This window comes from Lepidochelys kempii, chromosome 2 (assembly GCF_965140265.1).
Source record: "Lepidochelys kempii isolate rLepKem1 chromosome 2, rLepKem1.hap2, whole genome shotgun sequence".
NCBI classification, from domain to species: domain Eukaryota; kingdom Metazoa; phylum Chordata; order Testudines; family Cheloniidae; genus Lepidochelys; species Lepidochelys kempii.
In genome coordinates, this window is record NC_133257.1 from 189,689,764 (window position 1) to 189,712,540 (window position 22,777).

At 42.1% G+C, this 22,777-nt stretch overlaps 1 protein-coding gene across 3 annotated transcripts in view; it reads left to right on the plus strand.

Moving 5' to 3' along the window:
- Window positions 1-12,634: 12,634 nt before the first annotated feature.
- LARS2 (leucyl-tRNA synthetase 2, mitochondrial) overlaps window positions 12,635-22,777 on the plus strand; it is a 110,542-nt gene continuing 100,399 nt past the window's right edge. For all 3 annotated transcript variants that reach the window (XM_073333148.1, XM_073333149.1, XM_073333150.1), the window contains exons 1-3: window positions 12,635-12,748; window positions 15,499-15,745; window positions 19,816-19,944. In XM_073333148.1, the coding sequence (XP_073189249.1) occupies window positions 15,521-15,745; window positions 19,816-19,944 (354 nt within the window). In that variant the 5' untranslated portion in view covers window positions 12,635-12,748; window positions 15,499-15,520. The remainder of the gene's footprint in view (window positions 12,749-15,498; window positions 15,746-19,815; window positions 19,945-22,777) is intronic.

Genomic DNA, 22,777 nt, shown 5'->3' on the forward strand with positions numbered 1-22,777 from the left:
CTAGAGACAATCATGGCAAAGCCCCTTCTTAGTGCTCCAAAGAGATTGCAGCGCATGTTGATGCATCTCAATGCTACCAGGTGGAGATCAGATCCAGCCCAGGATGATTACTGTTGTTAGCTGACACTGTGAGCAAGGCATATGTACCCAGTATCAGCGAGTTGGGGGAAGGGAATCAGGACATTGAATCCATTCACATGCTGCACTATCTCCCGGTTTCAAGAGCAAAGCTGGTAGAACTCAAAGAGGCCACAGAAAAGGGCATCCCATAACAGGCAGTTGAGATCTATACTAGCTATGTGGCCAGAAGACAAGAGCCAACTACCAGTAGGAGCAAAGTCATATTTTTCAAATCAAAGATAAGCTGAGTGTGCAGGATGGAATCATATTTTGAGGACAGAGAGATGTTGTCCCCACCTCATTACATAAGGATGTCATGCAAAAATATGTACTGCAGACTTGGGCATTGACAGCTGACTTAGACGGGCTCCAGAGCGTGTTTACTGAGCGGGAATGAACACACAGCTCTGCTCCTTGATAGAAGGGTGTGACACCAGCCAGTCGTGTGATTACCACCAGCAGAAAGACTCTGTTACCACATGAGCTGTCCACCTGAACATGGGAAAAGGTGAGAGCGGACTTTACCTTCAAGGAAAAGCAGTACTTGATTACAGTGGATGACTAATCAAATTTCTGGGAGGTTGGTGCCCTGTGTGATACACGAAGCAAGTCAGTGATTGGCAAATTGAAGGAACATTTTGTGAGATATGACATTCCGGACACTGTATTCACCAACAACGGACTCCAGTTTGCCCCAGAAAAATTAAAGTAATTGGCATGCAAATGGGAGTTTGACAACCACATCACCTCCCCAGCATACCCACAGAGTAATGGTAAGGTGGAAGCAGGTGTGTAAATAGCTAAGAGACTGTTACACAAGGCTGTTTCTTCTGGTTCAGATTCTTTGTTAACATTTTGGCACCTAGGAACACCCCATTACTGGGGTTCCAAAACAGGCTGGTGCAGGCACTGCTGGGACAAAGGACCAACCCTGCTATCAATGAGGGGAGACCTGTTGTAGCCAGATGGATGGGGACACTGAGGAGAGGAGATGGCCAACAATCAGAGAAAGCAGGTATCGTTAGTGCTGCGGAGTGTTGCTGATGCTACAGCATCGTTACTGCTGCACAGCCTTTGGTTCACACTGTTAGTTATACCGAGGCCAGCAAGGCCTGCAGCACGTACTAGAATACAACAGGTCAACCCTGGAGTCAGGCACTCCTGTGAGGATTCAGCCTTTAGAGAGACGCCAGAGAGAGCGGACTAAAGGAGTGGTGAGGGGTGCAGTGGCACCCAGGTCATTCGAGGTGACTGCAAGAGGGATAAGTGATCCAAAGGAGCAGAAGACACTTATGAGCCAGCGGACACAACACCGAGAGAGAACCTACAGAGAGACAGAGAACCATCCAGAAGCCAACCCCACAGGGATGGAGAAGACTCCACAGAGAGATAGTTTGCTGGCCTCTGAGTCAGGTGACAGGAAGACACACATAGGCCACTTCTGGTGTGGTCATGGTTGAGGAGACCAAACTATCTCAAAGATTATGTAACCAAACCAGCTGAGTCTGTGGTAAAGATGAGACTCCAACTCAGCTGTGTGCTAGCAACCTCTGGCTGAAGGGACATGGGGTGGGGGTCTGAGCATCAATTATTTGTTCCTAATGTTTATATTTAAGATGTTTGTAAAAACAGTAAGATGTATCATGATCAGTGAAACTGGAGTGAGGTGATTTTTATCTAATTTCTCTGTTTGCATGCCATGAAACATAGCCCATCACAGTACTTCTGAGGATCTGGGCCTTAGTGTCTTCCATATTAATCAATAGCAATAGCAAAGTCCTGAGTAGTTATCATGGCACTTCTATTTTACAGGGTCAAAACTCTAGTTGGGGGTAGGGTTTGTGGTTTTTTACATTTATTTTATTAATTCAGTTCCTTTTTTTAAAATAGGAAAAAAGGAAAATACACACACACACACACTTAAATAGTAAAGAGCCTGGGATATTATTGAAAATTATGGAAAATGTTCAGGAAACATGCTACTGGTACATTCCTTCATTTTTGTGAAACTGAGTAGAAGAAATATGTTAGAGTTCCTAGCCAGCAGCTGTGTAGCTCAAAAAGAGAAGTGCATTTTTACGATTTTTCTCAGGTTATGCAAGGCTGCAAAGCTCTGTTTGCTTGACCCCCTTTTCTCTATATGGAAGCAGTGATATAATTCAGTTTCTCTCTGAGTCAGAAGTTTGGTAGTAAATTATTTCACAGGGCCTAATTTTAGGCTTTTTTCTTCAGGATTACACAGAATTTACACTAATTTGTTCATTAACATTTTAATGAACAAATTAGTGTGTGTGTGTGTATTTTCCTTTTTTCCTGTTTTATGTGCTTTTGTTATATTATGCAGGAAATGAGGTAGCTTCATTTGTTTCTCGGCTAACTTTCCTTTCCATCAGAATCTGCAGGTAGTATGCAGGAGAAGGAGAAATCTTGCTCTAGATACTGTTCTTCTTGGATGGGGAAATTGTGTCAGAGAGGTTAAGTGATTAGCTGAAGCCCCCAAAGGAAGCTTGTATCACAGATGGGATTAGAACTCAGGAATGCCTAGGCCCCTGTTCTTAGACTCCCACAGTGGTAACTGCTGCAGTGGTTATTCATGGGGTTCATTGCTGACAATGGATCTCACTGGAAGAAATTTTAGTTTTGATGCAAAAGAATTAAAATGTTAAGTGGCTGTGGAATAAGTCCTGTAGCATTAAGTGGTGTTGTGCATACCCAGCATTAAATAACAGTTAATATCTTGGATTTTCATGAATTAACATGCACTCAGCAATGTAATTGTCCCTAAGGTTAAAACAGGCTTTCATGAGACGACTGTATTTCCTGTTATCTCTTGAAGTGTTTGTCTCTGAGTTGTCCTCAGTTCACCCATAGATTTAATTTGGGTTTTCAGATGATCTTGGTTAACTTCATTTGACCTTGGCTGCCCTTCCTTTTGTTACAATTTGCAGATAGTTAAATGGGCTAAGATAAGAATTGAACTAATGGATAATAAAGAGGTTTATGCTGTGCGTAGGGACTGAGCTCCCTTTTAAGTCTCTATTGTTGATGTAAGATGTCCTCTATATTCTTGTATATGATACAATAGCTATGTCATTGTATGCCTATACTGAATGTTATTGGCTTGTTCTCAGCTGTACTTAGTTAGAATCACACTGTGTGCAACGCCCAAAGATCGATGGTAGGGGGAAACAGTCCTTGTTCCTTATTTTTACTGTTTTCTTCAAGGTATAGAATAGTGGTTGCCAACTGAAAGTACATGGGCAAGACTTTGCAGCCTTGTATGATTCTAAGAACATCCACCCTGTTCCTCAGCATCTTCCTTCCCACCACAGAGAAGAACTTGGGATTCCAGCTGTGTCTGTGTCAAACACTGAAAGAAGTTTCTCCAGATGGCATTGTTGCATAGTTTGGTGAGAAGTGGAATCTTGGATGCTCCAAATGGAGTCCATTCCTCCAAACACTTTGGGCTGGATTCACAAAGAAATTTAGGCATGGTGACATTCAGCATCACCATGCCTAACTCTTAGGTGCCTAGAACATCACTGGGATTCACAAAGCCTGAATTCATTGCCTAGGCTCCCTGTACAACAAATGGAGAGAAATAGGCTCCTTCAGCCATTTCTACATCACAGATGCACAGCTACAGTTCTGCAGCTGTGCCGCTGTAGTGTAGATGATTCCCACATCTACAGAAAGTTTTTCTTCCATCACTGTAGTTAATCTACCTCTCCAAGAGGTGGTAGTTAATTTGATAGAAGAATCCTTTTATCTACCTACCTAGTCTACCTTGGGAGTTAAGTTGACTTAAATATGTTGCCCAGGGCATGAAATTTTGCACAGCCGTGAGCAATATAGCTAGGTTGATCTAACTTTTAGGTGTAGACCAGGTCATAGAATGGATTCTCAAAAATCAGCGTTGTAGGAAGCACTTCACCTAAGGTAGCCAATGAGAGATGCCAAGCTGAGTGGTTTGTGCTAAGCACCGCCCTTCTCTCAGATACAGATGCTAAGTCACGGCTGCAGGAAGGTGCCTCCCTCTGATTGGGATTCTCAGCTGGAAACCCTCTCTTGGCAGTGGAGGAGGCAAAGGCGCTCCCTCAGATCTCTTAGCCGAGTCTAGTGGTTATCACATTTTTTTTGGTGGCCTTAGAGAGCAACCACCAACTCTTGCTGGTGGCTGCTCTGACAATTTTTCTACCACTTTGGGGGCCACGCCATCCCTGGGAAGGTGGGTTGGGAATTCACCAACTGCCTGTGGAGTCCCAGGTTCCTCTGGCGCTGTGCATACCCGCTCCATGTGTGTCCCGAGGCGTGGCCTGGAGCCTCCGAGGAGGCTCTGTTGTGCAGGGCATGGATCCCTGGCAGCAGGGCATGGATCCCTGGCAGCAGCGCCAGCAAACACCAAGGTGGCGCATCCAGGATTAACAGCTGGGTGAGGCCGGGAGGGGCCAATGATTTGACCCCCCCACAATCTCCGTCCAGGACGCTGTCGTGGGTGCGAAATAATCCGCTGGTGGCCGCATTTGAGAAACACTACTCACTTGGGATGTGGGAAACCCCTGGTTTAAGTCCCCCTTCTGCCTGATGAGGCAGAAGGATTTGAACAGGGATCTACTACCTCTCAGAAGAGTGCGCTAACCACAGGGCTATGGGATAGTCAGATGTGGGGTGGGGACTCAGTCTTTTCCATTGAAGGTGTTTCACAGTGAACAAATAATGAAAGAATCATTGGGCAAAACAGGGAAAGAGTTTGTAGCCTGGTAATTAGAGCACTCACGAGGGAGGTAGAAGACTCAGGATCCAGTCACCCTGCTCCAAAGACTTTTTAAATTATATATTCAGCGTGGGAACAGCTTCCACAGGAGAGACTGAGGGAGCCCCACATCAGAACATTCCATAACTGATGGTTAGGGCACTCCCCTGAGAGTGGCAGATCCCAGTTCAAATCCCTTCTCATTGCGGTGAGGGGTGACTTGACCCAGGGGTCTCCCACATCCCAAGTAAGTACCCTAAACACTTGCCTAAAAGTTATGAGCGAGCTTCTCCTCCACCCAACGCCATTTAGTGTAAGCTCAGCTATAGGGGCCCAGCCTGAAAGGCAAACTCTGAGCATGCTTACCAGATTGGGCCCACAAGCGAGTTAGGCAGGTGAATGCCCATCTTTCCCCGTTCATGATCTCTCCAGGGCTTAGGCATCTGGATGCCTGGTGTGGGGCCACAGCAGGAAGGCCCAGTGGCAGAAACAAAGGTGCCTGGGCTCTATGAATCCCAGCGGGGCCTAATTCTGGGATTTAGATGCCTAAAGTGGCAGTTAGGTGCCTAAATCTTTTTGTGAATCTAACCCTTACTACAAAGCAAAGTTCTCATTGTAGTAAGCACCACTCAACGCAGTAAATGTTTGCAGGACTGGGCAATTGTATGTGCAGAATGTTTATCAGGCTATCATCTGAAATTTAGATGATAAAGCAACAAATAATAATACTGCTGTGTTTTGTTTTCATATCTTCCCCTAATAAATTAACAGAAGAGTTGTAATTGTATCTAACGTAAAAGCATATTTGTAGAACCCTGCAAATATCAATTTTTTTGGATCAGATGTGGACACAAATTTTGTATCTGCACATGGCTCTACATATTTGTTTAGCACATAGCTCTTCCATAAGCATTTTAAAGGGCGATTCGATTAGTTCAGTGTTATTCCAGATTATCTCTTGCTATAAGCAAATGAAATATATAAGTAGATTTTCAGAAAGAGAAAAATGATTTTTCCTGCAATGAATGGATTAAAAAGATAAGACAAAAGTCTGTCTAAGTGATTGGCTGTAATCTTGATGACAAGCTTGGAAAAAATATAGGTCAGTATATTTCAGGAAAAATACTTCTAAAAACAGTTTTAAGACATTCATGTGTTTAAAAAACACACCAAAAATTCTGTATAAAAACTGGTTGTGGTTTGACATTTGTAAAATGTTTCTTACAGCTTAGTAGCACACACAACACCCTCTGAGTTAGAGCCAGATTTTCCCACTCTTACTCATTCTGAATAGTACCTTCTCTGTGGGTAATCCTCTTAAAATGAATGGAACTACTCACAGAGTAAGGTTGTACTCAGTGTGAGTGAGGGAGGCAAAATCTGTCTCTCAGTTGCTGCCAATATATTAAGTTGAAAACCAGATAAAGAACCAGAGTCTAATAACTTTACACTGAATAGCACTTTACCTCACAAGTAGTCTCGTTGACTTTGGTGGAGTAAGGTCAATTAAGAGTGTTGGAATCTGGACACAACTAAAGTTACTTTCATTCAGTTTACCTTCCTATTTAATCTAGCCCCTCTTTAAACTAATACATTTGTCCTGCTCTACTCAAAGAGATTATTTCTATGTATTTTTGCCCTTCTATAAGAGCCATTGTCTTCTGATCATTCCCGCATTGGAGGGCTGCTTTTACAAATGATGGGTCCAGTACTGTATATCTTGTTTGCTACTCCTAGTGACTTTGGGCCTCACACTGATAACAATTACTGAGCTTCAATCTAGACAGCTACGTAGAAGATTGTTAACATGAAAGTTCCTTGAAAGTTACACTTTCAAAGCAACTTAAGCAGCGGTGGCCCCTAATGCTGGTTATTTTTCACAAAAAAACCCTAATGTACATCATTTTAAGGTTTGCCTTGATGCTGGTTCCCAATAGTGGAATGTGCCAACTGTTCTCAGACAGCTGATTGATACCTGACAATCTGCAGCTGATTTGAAAATTCACATAGCGACACTGTAACTTATTCATGCAAAGATTTGGGATGGAAAAAGCTGTTGAGAAACTCCAGTTACCATCACTTAAGAAGAGCCAGGCAGAGGCAATGGACTCAGTTTGCTTCTCCTTACACTGTGATAAATCAGGCATAATTCCAATGGACCTTAATGGAATTACATTCATGTAAGAAAGGGTAGAATCAGACCCGTGCTTATTTCATTTTCTGTGGCACAGAGGTTATAATTGAAGTATATTTGATAGATGTACACAGCAAAGCTGAAGGCTTATATCTGGTAAAAATTATTTTTAATGATGTAAGACACCCAGATGTACAAAGAAATAACAGATCACCCAGCTCTAAGCACTGTATTACATAACCAGAAGTTCATTTTACTCCACTTGAACACAAGGGTAAAAAATACAGTCAATGGTTGCCAGCAGCTAAAGGGTGCAATCAACAGAAAAAAGTATTTCTTGTTCCCTGTGCACACCCGTAGTAATTACAAACAATTATTAACTGATTTTTTAGACAACTGGGTAAGATTTTATTTTCCAGCCAGAGATAGAATTAATTATGCTGCTTTTAGATTGTCTTTATGGACTTTTGTGTTTTCCTCATTAGTTCAGTTTTTTAATAAAACAATTACTAGCCCTATTTCTGGGCTATTGCCAGGCAAACACAAAGGAGATGTAGAAACTTTATAAAAATCCAGCTGTGTATTGCATAGTTAGATATATTTTACATATGCTGTGATAGGGCCCATTTGGATTCCTAATAAATATGATGGTAGCTTAGTTGCAGCAGTGCTTGAACTGTCCAGGCCCTGATCCTGCAAATGATTATGCATGTGCATATCTTTATTCAGGTAAGTAACTTACTTCCATGACACTATTCAAGTGTGTAAAGTTAAACACTTGCAGAAATGTTTGTAAGAGTGGGACCTAAAGATTTAGCATGGTTTGGGGACATGGTTAGGGTCCCATTTCCACTGCTAAAAGGAACTATAGTATAACTACCCAGACAAGGTGGTAGTTTAGCTGGGCTCTTAATGCCAGCATGTGTGATGGATTGTGTACATAATGTGTGATTTGTTTTTAAACTGTATTTAAAGCCACTAGTTACTATGGTGATTGGTACTAAGCAAGAAAACATATTTTTCAGTAATTTTCTGAAGACACTTTTTTGCCCCTCCCCTTCTGTCACTGGTGTCACAGTTCAGGGCATATACCCCTATATTCCCGCTCCATGGTCCAGCAAGGTCATCCACTCTAGGCTCCTCACCCATCACCTCTCTTGAGAGGAGACCCTGTCTCTCTCCCTCCTGACCTGGGTTTTTCCAGGTTCCCTGCTGTGAAGCCCTCGGGATAGCCAGGGCTATAAGTCATTTTGTTGTCAACTGCCTTCAGCATGAGGGAGTCTTGCCTGTTCCAGCTAGCTGTTAGCTCACTAACACAACCAGCCTGCCAGCCATTCAACCACTCTCTTCTGAATGACAACAGATACTGGTGGACAATAGATATACCTGAGTCCCTTTAAAATGTCCCCTCTTTGTATCACTGGATACCCGCAGAAATCCCAGATCCTCTGTTCCCAAAGGAACAGTGTAACCCAGTTTACCAGTTTTTCCTTACACCACCGCTCTTCTGTCTCACACACGGCACCTGAGTTTGATTGTAGTAAAAACAAGGGCATTTAAGAAAGTATAAGGTTCAAGAAAGATTCAAATAGATCAAATGAGAGCAATGGAAATAAATGGTTACATACAAAACAAAATAATAAAATGGAAACTTGAGTCTACACTTATTACTAGGTACCTTTCCTATTTCATAAAGTAGATTCTCACCACAAAGTTCAGTCTTTTGCAGCGTTTGGTAGTGCCAGAAGCCAGGACCAAATTTTTCATGAAGCACCTCCTTCTCATCAAGGTACCTACCCCTCTAGTGAATGGATTACGTTTGGGGGAATTCTGCACCAAAAAAAAAAAATTCTGTGCCAAAAAATTAAAAATTCTGCACACAATATTCTAAAATTCTGCATATTTTGTTTGTTACAATAACAGAATATTATTTTCAATTGAACCAGTTTCAATTATTTTGGTAATTTATTTCAAAATACCTTTCAGCAAATATGTCTGTAACAATACAGACATTCAGGAAAAGTCTGTAACATACAGATTCAGGAAATGTGTTTTGACAAATAGATTCCGTACTAGGCATATTCATACAGAACTTTGAGTAATAATTCATTTAAACTACAATACAGAAACGTATTTCCCACATCTCTCAGGAGCAGTGCAAAGGTTTGGGGGAATTGGGGTAATGGAGGAGCTGAAGTAGAGGGAAGTAATTGCTGGGAAGAAGCCTGGGTGTGAACTTGAGTGTGTAGGTGGGAGAAGTATGGAACAGAGTTTTTTTGTGGGGAGGGATTGTTAGGGAGCATCCCCCATGCAGATTCTGCCTGACCCCTAACCTCTCTCATTCAGTCTGGCACATCTGCCCCTGTCCCATGTGTTCTTGCACCCCCCCACCCCAGCCACCCGCTCATCTCCATCTGGCCCTGCACCCCCACTCAGCCACCCATCCTCCCTACCCCTGCAGCCCCCACTCAGCCCCTGCCCCAGTGTGTCCCCCCACTAAGCCTTCTGAACCCCAGTCTGTGACCCCCCCTAGCAGCTCCATGCAGACAGTCCCCCCATATTCTGTGCCTCCTGATCTGGCCCCACGGGCAGGGCACTGTGAAGAACACAGCCTTTTCTCTTCCCTATCCACCTCTAGGAGCAGCTGCTCTGTTATGGTACCACAGCAGACCCTGATGGGTGAAAGATGTAATTGCAGCACCTCTCCAGCAGAATATATTTTCTGCAGAGAAAAAAAATTCTGTGCGAGAGATTAATTCTGCATGTGTGCAGTGATGCAGAATTCCCCCAGTGTCTTTCTCCATCCTGTGATATAATGAATCAGTCTTTTGTCTTTATTCATATACAGGGTGATCCCTTTTTACGTCCAAGTAGTTTCAGTGCTTATGCTTTGTTTTTGATGGTTTTCCATTGACTTTTCTGGGTTTATGAAACAGTGGACAGTTGAGTAATATATTATGTAATCAGCTAGCCAGGGCAGGGTGATAATTCCCTCCTGTTTGAATACGCCATCACCAAGACATATGATTCCCTGGTGATTCTCTTTCACTCCAGGACCATAAGGGCATAATTTGTACATAATAATGTATAGTTACATTATTCCTTAAATATTACTTGTACACACATCTCACAATAAATTACGAGCTTTCAGTAGAGATCTCACATGCTATCCTTTATGGATAAATACCATGAAAGTGGTGTATTGGGTGTAGGAGTTTCTTGTAAGAACAGCAAACCCTTTGCCAGTTGGCACCAATGGGCCTCTATGTCACATCTTCCTAGACAATGAGTTCCCCAGCAAGCCAACCTAAGTCGGCCAGCATCTGTACCTTGCTTACAATTTGAAGTAACAATATAATTGTCCACAGCCGTAAGTTACCACACAACCCTTTCTAAGCAAGCACAAAGAAAAGGAGTACTTGTGGCACCTTAGAGACTAACCAATTTATTTGAGCATAAGCTTTCGTGAGCTACAGCTCACTTCATCGGCTGTAGCTCACGAAAGCTTATGCTCAAATAAATTGGTTAGTCTCTAAGGTGCCACAAGTACTCCTTTTCTTTTTGCGAATACAGACTAACACGGCTGTTACTCTGAAACCTAAGCAAGCACATTTATTCCTAAGGTAAAAAGTATTATGGCACTGTTGCCGGCACCCAGTGCTGAGAGGCAAAACAACAGCGGGGTTTGTTACCCGGTGTGCGTCACCCAATAATCACAACAGGGTGGAGAAGCAGAAAAGTTTATTTGCAGCTGCAAACAAGGTACAGGAAGAATAGAATCTCAAATCCTGCACACAGAGCAGGAAGTTACACAGGCTTTTATACATCCTTTCTTCAGCATACTGATCCAATAGCAAGCTGCCCTAAGTATCCATATAGCCAGCCAATACAGTTACCAGCTAGTTCCCTTGTTTTTTGTATCATTTGTTAAACTATACATAAAGCTGCTTTATTCAGCATTGTTCCTAAGGTAAAAAGTATTATGGCACCAACATATTAAAAACAATAAAAGAATATACACCACATACTAATAAGCTTACTAGAGATCAGCCCAGCTCCAATCTTGGGCTCTGGTAGGATTCAGTCCTTCAAACCCTACCAAGGGGTTTTTCTGTGGTCATAAGTTCATAGCAGCTTTTGCTCAGAACAAGGAGTTCTATGTGTATGTTAGCCTTTCCATTATACAGCTGGGGTTTTTGATATCCAGAGACTGAATAATCAGCCAGACAATGGTTCTCTCCTTCAGAAGCTGGGTCAAGAAGTGGAAATTTGCATTTACCTCATCCCAGCTATTTCATAGGAAACCTGCTTCTCTTTGTCTCAAAAATTCATTCTTGTCTGGCACAGTCTTTCAAATAGTCCTTTGATGCTCATAACACTTCCCAGGATTTACTTTGGCCACATAGCTCCTTGAGAGAAGCTGTGTACAATTCCACATTAATACATGAACTTTGCATTTATCCGACAACGGACTCCACAGCTATTTAAACTTAATTCAGTAAGAGCGCCCAAAGCTACTGCAGGAAAGTGCCCTCTCTCTCACAACTAGATTTTGGATTAAAAACATCTAGCCAACTTTGAAAGGGGAAGGCCAATTGATTGCTTTCTACGCTGCTACGTGTTTACACTGCCAGTACAGCGCTGGAGCCTCTGTGCTTCAAGGCTGACGACTCTCGTCAAGGTGGGTTCTTTTTGCAATGCTGCAACTGAGGAGTTTCTTCACTGTAAGTGGCTTGGCAGCGTGTACACCTTGGGAGTTACACCGCAGAAAGCTGCTTTACTGCGCAGTAACTTGCCAGTGTAGACAAGGCCTTTGTGGGTAAAGTTTTGGGTGAAGGCTGAGGCTGGATCTTATTTTATTTAAGCATTCTGCCCCTGCATGGGTAAAAGAGCGCTGGGAGCAGGGCTTTGCTTTCTCCACGGTCCACCTGGGCACTATGAGGCCCCAGCATTTATTTTTAGAAAATAAATACAAGTACAAAATAAGGAGCAGAGGGTTTTTTTAGTAGTTGGGTTTGACCATTAAACACCAAAGGCAGCTGGCTGAGGGCCTGTCTTGTGAGACATTTTTTGTTCCAGTCCCACACCCCAGTGGCCCGTGTGATGCGAGACGAGGGGGTTTCCCCCGGTGGGGAGAACAACAAACACCCCAGGCTCTAGTCGCACGGAGGCAAGCCTGGTTCTGCAGGGGCTCAGCGTCTCTAGAGTTACGCCCACGGAGCGACCTGCCGGCACGGAGCTTCCCGCCCGGGGCAGCCGGTGAGGCGGCTCAGGTGGCAGGTTCCTACGCGGCATTAGCTGGGGGTGGGCCGCGACTGCCCAGCGAGGGCAGCAGCGGGGGCCAGGCAGCAAAACGCACCCCCGGCGCGCCCAGGGGATCAGCGGCCGGCGCACAGCAGGGGGCTCCGAGTCCTGACTGCCGCGTGGCCTTCCCCACGGCTTGGCGCGAGCCTGCACCTGGCGGGGCCCTGCCGCTGGATGCGGTTGGCTGGAGAGGCCACATGGGCACCCAACCCCCCAGCCCGTGCCGCCTCAGGGCCAGAGGGGACCCCAGAACCCCGCCCCTCCCTCATGGCCCCACCCTGCGGTCCGCCTCCTCTGGGGGGGGCGGGGCGAGCTGCGGGGGTGGGGGCGGTATCTGCGTTGGAGGCGGTAAAAACATGGCGGCGCCCAGTGTGAAAGCGGAAGCCAGCCGGAGCGCGTGAGGGGGGTGCACGCTGGCCGCCGGGGCTCGCGCGCAGGTAACACGATCCTCCCTCCCTCCCCCGCACCCGCGCGCACAGGCGTGGCTCGCGACGACCCCCACTTTCGGCATCGGCATAACGGCCCCGAGTTCATACCGCCCCCACGCGACCTTCCCCGTAACGGCCCCAACCGTCCCTGAGCCCCCAGCTCTCCCCATAATGACTTCCTGGCGAAACCATCGCCCAGCCTGTAGCAACTCCCTGTCTAGCACTGTGCAGCGAGTACTCCTCCTGCACCAAGCAGCCTTTATCCCAACAACTCTTTGCCCAAAGCACCCTCACCCCTAACCTAGACCCCCCCATAAGTACTCCCTCCCCAAAGCAGCTCAGTAGTTTGAGCATTGGCCTGCTAAACCCAGGGTTGTGAGTTCAATCCTTGAGGGGGCCATTTAGGGATCTGGGGCAAAAATTGGGGATTGGTCCTGCTTTGAGCAGGGAGTTGGACTAGATGACCTCCTGTGGTCCCTTCCAACCCTGATATTCTATGATTCTAACCCCAGCACTGCCACCCCAACCTAGAACCTGCATAACTATTCCTTCCTTAACCTAGACCCCCCCGATAACTTCCCCCTTCCCCAAAGCATCCTCCAATGTCAGCACTGCCACCCCAACCTAGAACCTCTATAACTATTCCTCCCCTAACCTAGAACCCTATAACTATTCCTTTATAAAGCATCTCCTAGCCTAGACCTCCCATAACTATCCTGCAAAGTGTCCTCCTCCCAGAACTCCTACCCCAACCTAGAATCCCCATAACTATACCTCCACAAAGCATCCCCATCCCAGAACCCCCATCTGTAACCTAGAACCCCCAACCCTACCTTAGAACCCCCTTAACTACCACCCTAAGCATGTCCAAGCCACATCCTAACGTAGAACCTCCTATAACTACTTCCTCTCTAAAGCATACCACAACACTTCCATCACCACTCTGGTGACAAGCACTGCTGTGTAGCTAACTCCTCTCTCCCAAGCTGCTCACTCAGTACAATGTGCTCTCTCACATCAGCGCAGAACATGAAGAGTGGCTTCACAAGGTTTTATCCTTTTTTGTTCAGAATTGAATAAAGAGAAAATGACTTTCAATGATTTATTAATCATTATTATTTGTATAACACTGCAATAAAGTTATTCAGTTGGAGGGAACTTATGTTTTTAGTCCAATGAACGACTTAGAGACCCCACTGTAAGTTAAATCTTTCAGGGTCTTGATTCCATTCCCCACAAATGGTTTGTCTCTTTTGATTGAAGGATTCAACTACACTAGGTTCAGTAAGAGGAAGAAATTTGTGAAGCAGTAATGCTAAAGAAGACCACCCATGGGGATGAGAGGAGAAAATAGTTTGCAGTGCAACAGATCAGCAAAATGGCCTATATAGTTTTGAGCTGCATAGTTAGAGACCTCACATCATGGAATGAGGTGGTGGTAATATACCACCTGGCTCTTATATATAGTGCTTTACAAAGGAAGTCAGTATCATTCTATCCATTTTATAGATGGGGAAACTGAGGCATGGGAAGGTGAAATGACATGCCCAAAGTCATCCAGAAGGTCAGGAGAACCCAGATCTCTTGAGTCCAGTGCTCCCTAGCCATTTTCTATATAAAAAAATTAAACTTCTAACTGAAATGTTATACCACTACAACTTTCAAAGGAACACTTGGTCTAAGGATGGAGAAGAATTGGCATGCTGCAGGGGATATTAGCAGGAGCAATGGGATGAGATTAAAAAGGGAAATTTAGGATAATCTCAGGAAGATCTTCCTGCCAGTGAGGTGCTTTTTTTAAATGTATTTTTTTAAGGCTGTGTAATATTCTCCTAATAGAAGTAGGAAAAGCTGCTAGCACTAGCAACAGTGCTATTGGGAACAATCCTGCATTGTTAGAGAGATGGACTAATAGGTCTTTACCATCTCTGACTTCTTTTTGTGATAACCAGATTGAGACCCCCCCAAAGTGTGTGAAGAGAAGTTTCCATAACTTGCCCATTGTTTGAGAGAATTGGGGCTCATCATTATCATCTTTGTCTTGACTTGTTGAACCACATCCGAAACTGAAGAGTTTAATAGTGAGTTTTGCATCTAATCCTGTTCAGGGGAGTAACTAGAGAATGTCAATCTGAAATCTAGTGACCATAGTCCACCCCCTGATTTTTCAGCAGTTACAAACTAATTGACTATATTTGAGATAACTCCCACCTTCCCCTGCCCTCACTCCAAATAGCTATTAAAAAATTTTAATAACCTTTTTCAAATTTCAGAGTAACAGCCGCGTTAGTCTGTATTTGCAAAAAGAAAAGGAGTACTTATAGCACCTTAGAGACTAACCAATTTAGTGAGCTGTAGCTCACGAAAGCTCATGCTCAAATAAATTGGTTAGTCTCTAAGGTGCCACAAGTACTCCTTTTCTTTTTCAAATTGTGTCAGTTCAAATGTCTGTAATGTCAGGGGGGTTGATATTCATTTTCTGGGAGATTGTAGAATGATTTCATCCCTTTAAGAAATAATCTAATACTGCCAAACTAGTTTCATGTTGGTGCCCCTCCTAGGGCCAGAACCAGTTCTTTAAAGTTAAGTGCTTTAACAACCCACACTAGAAATAGAATGCAAGTACAATCGGAAATAAACAAATATTGTTTAAACTGTGCTTAAAGTATGTTTCATTACAACAGAATTGTCATACACATTTCCACTGTAGTACTCATTGCTTGACCTTAGATTAAAAGTTATGTTTTTGTATTTTTCAGAACAGCCATTGTATCCTAAAAAATGCAGTCTGCTTGGCAGAGATTTGGAGTTTGTTCTTCATGTCTGAAAAGGCAGCTAAATGACTTAATTAAATGGCAAAGGAGATTGATTCCAGGATGGATCAGATCTATTTACAGTGAGACGGGGAAGTGGGAAAGAGACTATGGATTGGAAACAAGAAAGAAAGTTGAGAAGTGGTGGCTTCCAAGAATGAAGGAACAGATTTGCAAAACTTCAGAAACAGATGTAAGCATTTTGAAAAACTTGAAAAATTAATATTTGATTTTTTTTTCTCAAGGTGAAATATTTTTGAGAGCATCAGTCTGGAGTACTTAATATAGATGTTTTAAACAGTGTTATCCCCTACTTAGCAAAAATATATCCTGTAATGTACTATTTGAAAAAGTTATAATAAGAAAAGTGAATCAGGACACAATATGGTTAACAACAGACAAAAGAATTTTTAAACGTATGGCTCCATTTTAATAGTTTTCTTCTAAATAAAATAGTCACTGGCAGTAAAACAAAAATATTTGTTTTTTTTTTTTTTAAATATTACTTTCATGCTAGTAGCAATAAAAACTTTCTGTGGTGCGGTATAGTGGAAGCAATAGCATACCAACAGATAAATACCAATAGACCACTCTCAAAAGAAAACCGGATGTCTTAAAATGACCATTGAGAACACAGCTTTCCTGGTTATGGACAAGGAAATGCAATAAATTTGGTGATTCGTACAACAAATCTCTTTCCCCAACTTCTAAAAAAAATAGTTACTCATTCTATAAGTCTAAATATGTGTATTCAGATTATTCATGTTCAGATTTATTTCAATCATTCTAGGCTTTATGAAGTTAGTTTTTCATCACTTCTAGGATTAGTTTTACAGAGGAGCGGTGAGTGATATCTGTAAAGTAGTAAAGCTAATGAGAATAAGAGGTGATTGTGAACAGAGAGTCGTGTAGCTTGTAATTCACACAATGATCAAAAAAGCCCCTTTAGATTTTTTTTTTTTGGGGTGGGGGGAACTTCTCAGTATCATAAAGATGCCAATAAAGTGGAGGAAAATCTGAGAAAAGCAACAAAAGTAATTACAGGTTTTGGAGAATTTGTATAAGGAAAGATTAAAAACTAAGGCTCGATGCTATAATCCGAGAACATAAGTGTAGGAGTCCTCCCACACAAATGGGACTTTCATTGACTTTAGAGGGACTCTACTGAGGTACAGGAGGTTCATCCATGGTGATCGGATTTCTAGGTTAGGACTTAAATATCTACACACTGGTAAAATGATAACTAAGGCCTTGATTCTTGTAATTCCTACAACGTGCTTAATTTTATATACACAAGTAGTTCTGTTAATTTCACTGGGACTACTCACATACATAAAGGTGTGGGCATGTGCATGTATAAGTGTTGCTGGATTGGGGCTGAAAGGTGACTATGGTAACTGAATGCAACAGTTAGAAGATCGCAAACACTAAGCATATGTCTATGCTTAAAACGCCACAGTAGTGCTTCAGTGTAGACACTTGCTACAGTGAAGGGAGCAATTCTGTTGTCACTGTAGTTAATCCACCTCCCTGAGAGGCAGTAGCTAGGTTGACAGAAGAATTGTCGATCTAGTGCTGTCTACGCCAGGGGTTAGGTCTGCATAGTTGTGTCACTCGGGTGTGGAATTTTCACACCGAGAGATGTAGCTATGTCAATGTAAGTTTTCAGTGTAGAACAGCGCTAAACAGAGAGAGCAATTGCTTAGGGTGGTACTAATACAAGGTAAAATCAAATGAGTTATATTTTAGGCTGACTGTGAGAGAGGTTTTCTTACAAGTAGTATCTATTCTGCCGTGAAATAGTCTCCCAAAGGAAAGGGCGGAAACTTCCATTGTTTGAGATTTTTTTTTTAAACTGGTTTGGACAAAGCATGAAAAAAACTACTGGTAAGAACCAATCCTAGATTTCAGAGTAACAGCCGTGTTAGTCTGTATTTGCAAAAAGAAAAGGAGTACTTGTGGCACCTTAGAGACTAACCAATTTATTTGAGCATGAGCTTTCGTGAGCTACAGTACGCTACCACGGTATGCATCCGATGAAGTGAGCTGTAACTCACGAAAGCTCATGCTCAAATAAATTGGTTAGTCTCTAAGGTGCCACAAGTACTCCTTTTCTTTTTGCGAATCCTAGATTGTGAGCAGAATGGTTTCGGTGATGTAAAGCTAAGATCCTATTTTCCATAGCTCTGTGATTGGGAAGTACCTGAGGGTCTCACCGATGAGGGAGCCATTTTTAAAGTAAATCATTTTCCCCTGAATTCTTAAAAAAAAATTAACAAAAAATGAAAAAAGCCCTTTGAGGTTGTAAACTTTGTAAGGAATCAGTTTTCAAACGGCAGTTTGGCTTCACTGACCAACTGCTAAATCTGTTGTCCCACTAATGTGGCATGATACATTTATATTTAGGGAAGCTTGTTTTTCTAAAATTGAAAGCATTCCAGAAACAATGAATGTCTTAAAAAAAAAAAATATCCTCCCCACACTGTGAAGATCTTTGAAAAACAGTTTTAGTATATACTCTGTCTCTAATACAATTCCATGTTCCTTTTTCACTCTTATCTATGTTCAGTCACATACCTATAAAATCTCATTCTTCCTTCTCATTTGCTTCTCTTTTCCCCGTACCTGTCCTTCCTCGGGCAGAAAATAGAAGTCATTATATTGTCACAAAGATAGAGAGGTGACCTGACTTGCATGGAGAAGGAAAATAAGATGAGAATTGCATGTGCGTGCCAGGGAAAGAATTGGTTTAAATGCATACCTTTTTAGTATGAGACCACAATCTAGAAAGCATACATAAATATGCAAAACTCATAGGATTATTTTTTAATATTTTCGTTCCATTCCTGGTGTTAATGTGACATTTAATAAAATCCAGTGTTAAGGTGCTAGTTCTCTACTACCCCAGTAAACCATTTTGATTCTCTTTAGTTTTGCTGTTTACTGGAGAAACAAAAAGGAAAATCTGTAGGGGAAAATATTTTTAGAAGAAAGTGTTTATTAAGTAGGAATACAAAGTAATATTCATAGTACAATAGAACCTCAGAGTTGTGAACATCAGAGTTACAAACTGACCGGTCCACCATACACCTCATTTGGAACTGGAAGTATGCGATTAGGCAGCAGCAGAGACACCCCTACCCCCCCCACCCCAAAGGCAAATATAGTACAGTACTATGTTAAACATAAACTACTATAAAAAAGGGAAAACAGCGTTTTTCTTCTGCATAGTAAAGTTTCAAAGCTGTATTAAGTCACTGTTAAGTTAAAAACTTTTGAAAGAACAACCATAACATTTTGTTCAGAGTGACAAATATTTCAGACTTATGAACAACCTCATTCCCGAGGTGTTTGTAACTCCGAGATTCTACTCTATTTTTTAAAAGCTATCATAGTATTTTTGTAACACCAGCATGTAAAGAATAATGGACCAGCATGTAAATTGTTGAGCAGTGGATATAATCATCTGTATAGTGACCAAAATAAGATTGTGAACAATTTATAGGGAAGATTAAAGTTACAAATAAAAATCATAATGATACAAATATTACTTTATTAAAAATTTTAGAATTTAAGTATTTTCACCCACTGTTCACTATTTAGGCTGCCTTTTTGTATTTTTAGCTTTTGCAGAAGGAATATAGCAATCAATTTCACTTTAGTTTGTAGTCAGTTTTTAGTCACCTTATCTTTTCACTTTCTCATGCAGTAGCTCAGTGCTTTAGTAATTGGGTTGTAGACACTCTAGAGGAATGTTCATTTGCTTTTAAAAACTGTTTTAAACAAAAAATTAAAACACTTCTGTTACTATAGGTTTGGATTTTTATGAAACCTAAAATCCGGGGCAGTTTTGACTTGACCATTTTAAAATATAGCACAAATTACAATTTTAAATGAACAGCCATATATTCCCCCCCCTTTTGTTATCTTGTAAAATAATCTTTTGTAAAAACAGGTATACACAAAATCCCCGTGAATGTTTGCAGTTAACTTCTGAGATGAAACAGTAGGTTCCAAATTCTCTGTTAATATAAATTGATACAACCCAATTGAAGTTTGGAGACCTGCCAGTTTATAACACCAGCAAACTTAACTTGGATATTTTTGATTCAAACCCTATTTTTGCCCTGCTGTAACATGACTTTGTTTTGCTTAATAGGAGTTTTAGAGACTGTGTAGCTTATAAAGTGCATATTGATTTTTTTTTTTTTTTCAAAATTAAATGCTAACCTACTTGGGTTTAACTTTTTTTATTCTTCCTAGAAATCAAGACAAAAGTTCTACGTACTTTCAATGTTCCCATACCCTTCTGGAAAGCTGCACATGGGCCATGTTCGTGTCTATACCATCAGTGACACAATAGCACGGTTCCAGAAAATGAGAGGGATGCAGGTAAGGAAAGATTTGCAATACAGTAGAATCCCCGAGTTACGAGCAGCTTGGGAATGAAGGTTGTCCGTAAATCTGAAATGTTCGTAACTGATCAAAACATTATGGTTGTTCTTTCAAGAGTTTACAACTGAACAGTGACTTAATACAGCTTTGAAGCTTTACTATGCAGAAGAAAAATGCTGTTTTTTTACCTCTTAATTTAAATGAAACCAGCATAGAAACAGTTTCCTTACCTTGTCAAAATCTTTGTTAAACTTTCCCTGTATTTTTTTTTAGTAATTGATGTTTAACACAGTACTGTACTGTATTTGCTTTTTTGTTGTTGTCTTTGCTGCTGCCTGATTGCGTACTTATGGTTCCAAATGAGGTGTATAGTTGACCGATAAGTTTGTAACTCTAGTCTTCATAACTCTGGGGTTCTACTGTAATTCATAGGCTCAGGAGCACACCCAGTCATATTTATAAATGTATGGCAAGTGCTGTTCAGTTCTTAGCTGCACCCAAAATTTCAGGCCCAGAGAACACACCAATAGAGAACACTACTGTTACTGACTGTTAAAGTGCTCTTTCAAAGCCTCTGGCAACTACATAGCTCCACACTGGGCTCTATTAATGGCCAGGCCTTCGTGCCTGGCTGTTCAAACTCAGGAGACAGCTTTCCACCTTCGCCCTTCATCCTTGTGACAGCTTGTACTCCTTTGTCTCTCAGATATTGTGCAGGACACAACAGGGAGCTATAACCATAACAATATTTTTCTCACTGAGATCCAGTCTAGTGAGTAAACACCACCACCATCTCTTCAATCTACCAAAAGTCATTCTGCACTTGCTGAGCTGGTAGTTGAATTTCGGAGCTATCTAGTGGCTGGTGTATGGCTTCATTAGCCAGGGGAGCAAGGGGCAGGCTCGGTCAATATTGGCATTTCAGTATCACCAGTGGTAATTCACCAACTGGGAAAGACTGTTCCCTGCTTGTAGCTCTCTGAACAGTCCTGAGTTCTTAAAAATGTGAGTGTCACATGCATCTTCTCTGATCAGTCCATGTTGATAACACTGAAGTGTGCTAATTGATCCACCAGTGCTTGCATAACCTTAGAAAAATAGTCTTTTTCTGTACTCTGTGTCAGGGTGGGCTGGTGTCAAAATAGGAATATGCATGCTGTCTATTGCCTCACCACAGTTTGGGAACCCCATTGCTGCAAATCCATGCACTATGTCCTGCACGTTGCCAAGTGTCACAGTCTTCAGTAGCAGGAAATGATTCATGGCTCTATTTCCTTGGCAATGGTCCCCACTGTAGATTTTCCAACTCCAAAACGATTTCCCACTGACCAGTAGCAATCTGGAATTGCAAGTTTCCTTAGTCAGATCACGAGTCGCTTCTCCACTGTCAATGCAACTCTCATTCTGGTGTCCTTGTTCTGGAGAGCTGGGGCAAACTCATCACTCAGATCCAGGAATGTGGCCTTTCGCATCTGAAAGTTCTGCAGCCACTGATCATCCCAAACCTGCGTTATGATATGATCCCAGCAGTCAGTGCTCATTTCTCGGGCCCAGAAGCAGTGCTCCATCACCTGCAGCTGCTCCATGAACATCAATAACTTTGAATTGTTTTTTGCTACATCCCTTAACAAACTGTCCTAAAAGAAACCATCAAGTCCCCCATTGTTGTGGTACTTCCTGTGGGTCTGTCCGTACAGAATAATTATGTGTCCTGTATGTGCAGTGTTCATGAGAATAGTGCAGAGCTCTGCAGGCTCCATGCGTCTGTCAGAGATGGTGGACAGCAACAAGTGCCACACGAGTTTGTGGGATTTTTTTTTAAAAACGCATGAAAATTATGGGATACGGATGGCGTTTTGGGATGGAGAAAGTTGTGTGCTGTGCACTTCACCTCCTAGGTCTCAGAAATCCTTGGATGAGTCATTTCTACTCCACAACAGGTGAAAATTTCCCAAAAGGCATTGCACTGGATGCTGGCATGTGGCACTTGAAATATTTACTTATGGTATACTGCACTTTGTATTGACACGAACACCCCATGTGATTGTACACAGCTCTGATGCAAGCAGCCACAAGTATTCATATGCCTGAGCAATATACAAACTTTGGTGGTAGAAGATGAAGTAACTTGCATCAACCAAAGTTTGTAGTGTAGGCATGGTCTGAGGTTACCTCATTTACATTACAAAAGCTGGTCTTTATTTCTGAGGTTGCCTCACTTCATTGTCTGAGGAGTTCTGAAAGGCTTTCCTCCCAACCAGTTTTCATATGCGATAAAAGTTTCAGGCCTTGCCTTTCAACTTCTTTTTACCTTTAACGTGAGAAAAGACTTTGTGAACTGTATTAGAAGCAGGAGTTGCAGAACACTCTGAATTTCCTGTGGATCTATAAATAGGCATATCTTTTCCTTTGTGTTAACCTGCTTGAACACCTATTTATGACTAATGATGGGCAGCCAAAGAATTCAGCCTTCACATGCCATAACAGACATAAACAGTCTCTCAAATGATTTTCATTGTGTGTCAAATTCAGAGCTGTTGTGTTATGATGAACGTTTACATGAAAAGATAAGTTCTGAAGTCTTTCTGAAGCTACTAGCCTTGCTAATTCCTACAGTGTAGGAATCAATACCTTTACTCTTGAATTTCTCTTTCAGATTAATTTCTGAATCCTTGTCTGTTTTTTCAAGAGGGTGTCTCAGCTTCTAAACTTCTACAGATTTGCTCTGTATGATGATTACAACAGACAAGGGGTTGGGGGTTTTATTACATGTGGAATTTGGAAACCGCAAGAAAAATAGCTTCATTTCCTTACCTGACTGGATTTTACT